This window comes from Chelonoidis abingdonii, chromosome 20 (genome assembly GCF_003597395.2).
Source record: "Chelonoidis abingdonii isolate Lonesome George chromosome 20, CheloAbing_2.0, whole genome shotgun sequence".
Classification (NCBI taxonomy): Eukaryota; Metazoa; Chordata; order Testudines; family Testudinidae; genus Chelonoidis; species Chelonoidis abingdonii.
In genome coordinates this window covers 23,151,628-23,159,332 of record NC_133788.1, presented here as the reverse complement: position 1 = coordinate 23,159,332, position 7,705 = coordinate 23,151,628, and the positions used below count along the sequence as shown (strand labels likewise).

At 53.3% G+C, this 7,705-nt stretch overlaps 1 protein-coding gene across 1 annotated transcript; it reads right to left on the bottom strand.

Annotated features, from left to right (window-relative positions):
- Window positions 1-1,724: 1,724 nt before the first annotated feature.
- On the bottom strand, window positions 1,725-6,230 carry DHRS13 (dehydrogenase/reductase 13). Its single transcript, XM_032788734.2, has 5 exons — window positions 5,856-6,230; window positions 4,721-4,839; window positions 3,861-3,984; window positions 3,308-3,619; window positions 1,725-2,487 (listed from the first exon to the last, which is right to left on the bottom strand). Exons 1-5 carry the CDS (start codon window positions 5,980-5,982, stop codon window positions 2,225-2,227), a joined length of 945 nt encoding a protein of 314 aa, XP_032644625.1. The 5' UTR covers window positions 5,983-6,230; the 3' UTR covers window positions 1,725-2,224.
- Between the last annotated feature and the right edge of the window lie 1,475 nt (window positions 6,231-7,705).

Below are 7,705 nucleotides of genomic sequence, written 5' to 3'. Positions count from 1 at the left end.
GGTGGAAGTGTCTGTCAGTGCGTGCTGGAGGTGTTGGGGGATCTGTCAGTGACCGTGCTGGGGTGTCAGTCAGTGCCGTGCTGGGGTGTTGGGGGGGATCTGTCAGCGCCGTGCTGGGGGTGTCAGTCAGTGCCGTGCTGGGTGTTGGGGGCTGTGCTGGTGGGGTGTCTGTCAGACAGTGCCGTGCGGGGGTGTCTGTCAGACGGTTGCCGTGCTGGGGTGTCTGTCAGACAGTTCGCGTGGGGGTGTGGGGGTTTGTCAGACAGTGCTCGTGCTGGGGGTTTTGGGATCTGTCAGTGCCGTGCTGGGGGGGTGTGTGTGTGTCGAGTGCCGTGGGGGGATCTGTCTGCTGCTGGGTCTGTCAGATGGTGCGTGCTGGGTGTGTGGGGGATCTGTCAGTGCCGTGCTGGGGTGTGTGGTGTTCAGTCAGTGCCGGCTGGGGTGTTGGGGGGATCTGTCAACAGTGCCGTGCTGGGGGTGTTGGGGATCTGTCAGTGCGTGCTGGGGTGTCTGTCAGATGTGCCGTGCTGGGTGTGTGTGGGTTTGTCAGTGCCGTGCTGGGGGTGTGGGTGGATCTGTCAGACAGTGCCGTGCTGGGGTGTGGGGTGTCTGTCAGACAGTGCCGTGCTGAGGTGTTGGGGGATCTGTCAGTGCCGCGGCTGGGGGTCTGTCAGATGTGCCGTCTGGGGGTTTTGGGGGATTGTCAGATGGGCCGTGCTGGGGGTGTTGGGGGATCTTCAGTGCGGCGTGGCCTGGGGGTGTGGGGGATTGTCAACAGTGCGTGGCTGGGTGTGTCGTGGGGATCTGTCAGTGCGCTGCTGGAGGTGTGGGGGTTCTGTCAGACAGTGCCATGCTGGGGTGTGGGGCTGTGTTGGTGGGGGTTGTCTGTCAGATGGTGCGTGCTGGGGTGTGTTGAGGTGTGTGTGGTGGGGGGTGTCTGTCAGATGGTGCCATGCTCGGTGTGTGTGTGGGCGGGGGGGGGGTGTCTGTCAGACAGTGCTGAGCTGGGCTGGATATACTGTCTCACCAGCTGGCCTGTGGGGTTGATACGGAGCTGGTAGGGAACATGGGGATGATCATTGGACACAGGGTCGCACCTATAGGTAAGTAGTGTCAGCAGCTGTTCAATTGCCCCCATTAACACCCAGCAGCAGCTCAGGCTGATTTTCACTCTTGTGGCCCTTCTATAAATCCCCAATTCTGTGACCAGCTAACACCTGTAAAAGAGTTAGACAATATCTACAGGTAGTGCTAAAGGGGGTTTCGCCTCATGTTCATTCACTCAGTTTTAAGCAAGCACTCCCCCCCCCCCACGCTAGAGAGTATTTAAATGACTCTCCTAGCTTGCTGGCTGCAGATAAGACACTGCAGCTATTTCACTGGAGGAGGCACCCATTGGCCAGTATGCAGTGAGGTCTCTTTGTGCACATAGCTGTTACCTCTAGCATCCTGCCCAGAATGACGGCAGACTTCCTTTGAACGTCAGCCTTCCAAAACCTTCTCAGCGAACATGTATATGCTACCCTGGAATCCTGTGCAGTTCTAGCATGTGGACCCCAGCTGACCAGTTACATACAGAAACATCCCCATGAAACTGTTGCATTTGGGATGCCACAGAACTAGGCAATTGCCCCAGTGGAAATGTTTTAAGTGTTAGGCATCAGTGCTATTCTTGAAAGGCAAGGACCGGGGCTGCTCTGACAAAGTAGGATGGGGAAATAATACATGCTCCAGGAGGTGTTTTAATTCACCCTTTCAAACAGTTATTTTTATTGTGTTTTAACTGATACAATTATAGAAAATGCTATCTAAAGTGTTTGGGTATGAAACAGGGCTTGGAGGTGAGAGAAATGAGAGTGGATAGCACCAGCAGAACCCACATCATCAACCTTACACATTGTGGGGCAGGGTAAGGCATCTACATTCAGAGTGGGAGTCCCAGCTCTCAAAATCTTATTTGTTAGATGCAGTGTAAAGAAAATCCCGCTTCTTAAAAAGACGAGTAAATGTTGTTCATATTACCATGTTGGATAGCCTAGATGCCATGGAGCTTCCACCCTGTAACTTCTAATGCATCTGAGGCCCCTCGTTCAGCTCTGCCTCTCTCTTGTCAGTCCGAGGCCCCCTCAGTTTCCTAATGCACCTTAGTCCTACCCCTACAGCAGCCACTGCTATTCTAGTCTATGGTCCCCACATAGCTGTCCGGGTCAGGGGATAGCACGTTCTAAGCAGCCAAACCCACCATCCTCTCACTGACTTCCCACAGCTTCTTGGCAACAGCATCATCACGGGCCAGGGGCCTGGGATCTTGTACCCGGCAGTCCACAAAGTACCGTCCACTGAACATCTCAATCCCCTCCTGTGTGGCACAGTAGATAGAGGTCTGGGCTCCATCAGTAGGGTCTCGGAAGAAGATCCAGGAGATCGGAACAAAGAATGGCCACAGCCAGATCGGAATGTAGCGGAATAGTTCCGTGTTAACGAGCCCTGGAAGCAAAATAAAGCAGCAGCTGCAGGTAGACTGGAATGTACAGGAAACATCCCTCACCTGGGAGCAGGGTGTCTTACTCAGGAGGCATAAGGGCAATGGTGCCAGTGAAGATGGATAGAGAGAAGGCAAAAACTATGTGGGACGCATGCAGGCACACTGGGTTTGGTTCTTAGTACATTTCACTGAGAACCATCCACAGCCCTTTGGTCTGACCCAGTATGGCCATTCTTATGTTCTCTTAGCACTCACTTAGCAGGAACTTGACTGCACAGAGGGGTTAAGCATATGGACAGTTCAAAGCAAGTGACTTGCAAAGTAGGGTGTTGAATGGTTTCTGATCTGTACCTCATGCTTCCTCCAAATACCAGTTCCTGCATGCTCAACACCCATTTTCTGGCCTCCCTCACACCCAAATTCCAACGTGCTGGAGCGGTAGGAAAGAGAATTTAATTGCAAGCAGGACGAGATGCAGAATTAGGGGTCACGCCTTGGGGGTAAAGAGTCCTTTGGTTCATTAGAAAGCTGCCTCTCTGATTAAAATGGCTGACCAGTCCTCGACTGGGTGGGAGGCTCAGTATGAAAGGGAAGAGCCACAGGAGTCCAGGAGCTTGAGTACCCCTCTTTGGGGAGATCCGAAATTAACCTAAATCAGAGATTATCATCCTTAGTAGCCAGTTTGGATGTCCTGAGGCAGGTCTCAAACAGGACTGGATTGAACTTCCCTTCTTGAGTAGCGATGCTCTGATCTTTTGCCCCTAGGAACCTGGGCAGGATTTGGAAGGTGCATCCCTAGAGAAAGGCTGGACCCACACTCACCTGGGTGAACAGCATAGCAGGTTACATCAGTTCCCTCCAGTTTGTTGGCCAGCTCTCGGGCATACAAGATGTTGGCCAGTTTGCTGTTGCAGTAAGCCTGGAAGTTCTGCAGTATCCCTTCCACCGGCTTATGGAGGTTCTCAAAGTCTATCTTCCCCGATCGATGTGCACTGGAGGCCACAATCACCACACGGCTCGGTGCACTGAGCTTCAGCCGCTCTAAGAGGAGGTGAGTCAGAAGGAAGTGACCAAGGTGGTTGACCTGAAAGACTAGGTTAAACCCATCCTTCTTCCTGCCACCTGCTCCAACCCCTGTAGAAAAAAATAAGCTCCAATATACAGCAGTGATCTCTGGTCCAGAACTTTCTCCATCTGACAGGGTCTGCAAGCCAAAGCTAGTCTACAGTGTGTTATTCCCTGCCTCAGAGTCATCACCCCAACATCAGCATCCAGAGATTCCCCCCAGAACCTCCTCAGCACAGCCTCAGGGCCTGCCCTACCTATCCCTGCCCCACTCAGAGCTGGGGGACAGACTCAGTAATGAGATTCCCACCTGCGTTGTTGATCAGGATGTCGAGGCGAGGCTCAGATCTCAGGAAAGTCTCTGCAAATGCTCGCACTGAGTCCAGGCTGGCCAGGTCCAGACTCATGAAGAGAACCTCATTGTTCCCGCTCTCCTGGAGAAAGGGGGGAGGCACTCAGTGTAGGCCACAGTGGTGCATGGGGCAGGGGGGCTCCGGCCCAGTGACAGCGACAGGGAAGGTGATGCCCCGTTTCCACCTCGAAGCACAGGGTAAACTGCGAACAGGAACTAGCAAATGGAGCTGCTTGCCCTTCGAAGCACCCAGCCCCAGAGTGTGCATGTGGGTTTTTTTTTGCAGGCTCCACAGTGGTTACTGTTGGGAACCATGCAGCCAGCCCACTTTGAGGCACCTGAGTGGGATGGAGAAAGGCCTCAGCAGGTGTTAAACTGGCAGTTGGGCAGGTTAACAGGGAATTCAGGTATCCCTGGGGCAGTCAGAGAATCCAGCCTGGGGGATGCTGGCATCTTGGTTAACTCCCTGCATATGGAAATGGGGCCCACTGTGCCCATGGAATGTGCACAACCCCCTTGTCAGCTTTCTCTGTAGGCCAGTACCTCTGCAGCTCTCCATTCCCCACCCACTGCAGGCATCTGTGCCCCTCGTCTCACTGGGGAGCAGCAGAGCCCTTAGATGCTGCTCCCTCTCCTGGGCATAAGGGAACCCTTCCCGAGCTGGTACCGCTGCCTTCTGCACCTCCCTGGGTCTGCCCCATCCTGAGCCTCTCTCAAAGTTCGGCAGTGTCCCATGACTGGCATGGGATGGTGCAGGCCTGCCATACTGCAGTGATTGCATCCATCTGAGCGAGAGAAAAGGAGCACAGAGCCCGCACCCGCCTGATGTCATAGACAGCCGCTTCTCCTCTCGCTCTACTGCGACAGGCCAGGATGACACGAGCTTTTCTCCGGGCCAGATCCAGGGCTGTCATCTTCCCAATCCCAGTGTTTCCCCCTGGAAAAGCAGAACAAGGAGCTGAGCACAAGGAGAAGACGAAGAGCAGCCCAGCTGCGTGTTGTGGTAGCACTGCTTTCCCTCTCAACGCCATTCATAGAGCCTGCCTGAAACGCAGCCGGCTCTGGGGAGGAATGGCGTCTAGCCTCTGTTTGCCAGAAGCTGGGAATGGGCGACGGGGGATGGATCACTTGATGATTCCCTGTCCTGTTCATTCCTTCTGGGGCACCTGGCCCTTGCCACTGTCAGTAGATGAGCCTTTGCTCTGACCCAGTAGGGTGATTCTTATGAGGAGTGTGCAGCCAGCACACAAGCCCCTGCACAACGAACCAGGGGAAGAGAAAGAACTTTGCCAAGGACACCAGGGTCCAAACGTCCTCTCACTGAACTTGCCTGGGGAGCTTTGTCTTTTGAAAGTCACATGTAGAGGCTCCAGATGCAGTGTTGTGCGTGGAACTGCTACAGAGAAATCCTTTTTCTTACTAGGAATAGACTGTAGAACTCATTGCCACGGCGTCTTGCCTATGGCTATGTTTTGGCCTTAGCAAGGAGGGATTGGCTGTTTCTAGGGTTCTCCTACATATCCAGAATTAGACTAGTAAACACTAGAAAAGGGTTTGGGGAGGGAAAGAGTAACTCAGCACACAGCCAAGTTCAAACTCCTTACGGGCCAGGAGACTTCACTGGGGGGCAGGTTATCCCGTAACCTGCTGGGGGGCTGCCTGCACATTCGGCTCACATATCCAGCCCTGACCACTGGACTAGAGGTGGACCCCAAGTGATTCTGGTCTGTCCCAGCTAGCGGAGTCAAGTCTGCTGGGATCCCAACCCTTGGGAGCTCCAGCCAGGTGCATACAGGGAGAAGGCAGAGCTGGGCCTGACACCCATGCCCTTGGATGCTCTGTCAACAGGGTCAGAGTCCTGGCCCTGAGCTGGAGAGGGGTGTGTATTCCCATTTTTAAGAGAGACCAGGTAGCCCCCCGCCCCTGGAGGCACCTGTCCCCTCTCCCGCTCACCTGTGATAACCACGGTCTTCCCTCGGAGGCTGCTTTGCGCCCTGCACTTGGCCCCTCTGATGCAGTTGTAATAGAGGAGGGCGTAGAGGCCCAGGAGCAGCCCAAGCACTAGCAGCACAGTTGTCATGGCTTCCCGGGGCGCAGTTAACAGGGTTAGCAGCAGTTTTCTCTTGGCTGCAGCCAATTCACAGATGCCTCCAGCTGCGTTTCAGGCCAGGGGCTGGAGCCTGAGCCAGAACCTGCAGCAAGGGAAGGCCCAGGGCAAAGGTCACTTGCTTCACATTGCATTCAAGCTCTCCTGGGCTGAGCTCTCATGCAGCAGAGCTATGGCAAGCCTCCTAGGCCAAACGCCGCATGTTCACGCCCAGGATCTGTGCAGTGCGCAGGCTGGCTCTGAGGCAGGGACAGGAGACTGGCTATATTTCAGTCAGGCTGCTGGCAACACTGCCACCTGCAGAGCCATAGCCTGCAAGACAAGGAGCTAGAGAGGGCCAGGAAATTTCTCATCAACGTTTTTCGTCCGAAAAAGCCAAGGTGTCAAAACTGAAACTGATTGCAGAAAAGCCTTGGTTTCCATTCATCCCCCGCGTCAAACAAACAGTGACAGAAGTGTCAAAGTTCTCAAAAACATCCTGTTTTTGCATTTTCTGAACAAAAATGTTCCAGGTTTTGGTTTAAATAACTTGATAGATGGGAAAGAGCAGGTGGGTGAGGTGGTATCTTTTATTGTACCAACTTCTGCTGGCGAGACGCACAAGCTCACACAGAGCTCTGTGTAAACCAGGGAGCTTGTCTCCTGCACCAACAGAAGCTATCACCTGGCCCACCTTGCCTCTCTAATATCCTGTGACTGACAAGGTTCAACGCTATTGCTACATGCATTAATACAGAATAAAAGGTTAGATAAAGAAACATTTTGATTGGCCCGGTCCAAAAGCAGTTTCAGATTTTCAGTATGCAGAATTTTTTGAGATTGAAGTTTTGTCCTGATTTGGGATGGAAAATTGTTCTGAAATCTAAAATTCCCACCCGAGACAGGAAACCTGTCCCCCAGCTCAGCAAGGCCAGCGTGTTTGTTCTCTTCAGCAACCCAGGACTGCAGTGGGCATGGTGGAGGCTCAGCACCTTTGAAAAACTGTTATTGGCACCTCTGCAGCAGCCCTGTAACAAACGTTAACAGATTCATGCTCTCCGCTGGCTTAGGGGCAAGGCCATTAGCTGTAGTGTCAGCATTCCCCAATTACAGGTGCACAGACAGCTTTCAACAGGCTTAGACCCACCACTCACTTTCTGAACTATAGGTTTATTTCATGGTTTTCTATCAGAGATGCTGATTAGAGTCTGGTACCATCTCTGCTAGAGAACTAGGACCCAGCTATGGTACAAAAACCCAATACGAAAGAACTAAAACAGCCAAGCAGGCACAGGGGGGCTTTGAACGATTAGCTATCTAGGCCTGTAGACATGGGTTTCACTTTACAGATCTAGGAACACAAAGTCCCAGCCCTATCCCCTACCCCCTCCTAACGGTCATTTGGACGAACACCTATTCCCAATCATGCAGACTGTGGCCACACAATGGCAGCGAGAGGAGTTACTCACGTGGAAGGTCTCCTGTGTGTGTAGGCACCGCTTGCTTGCAATGCAATGACACTAGAATCACGCCTCTGGCAAACACTGGACTAGAGAAAACAGCTCAACTGCACTACTGGGCAGTACAAGCTGAGGAGGGTGAGCCCACGGAGGGGAGGAGGAGTGTTTGTCTTCGGCTCCTGCATGTTGGGCTAGCAAAAGCCAGGAGTGACACAGAAGAGGTGCACAGCAGCTAGTGCTGACCGGTGCAAGCCAGT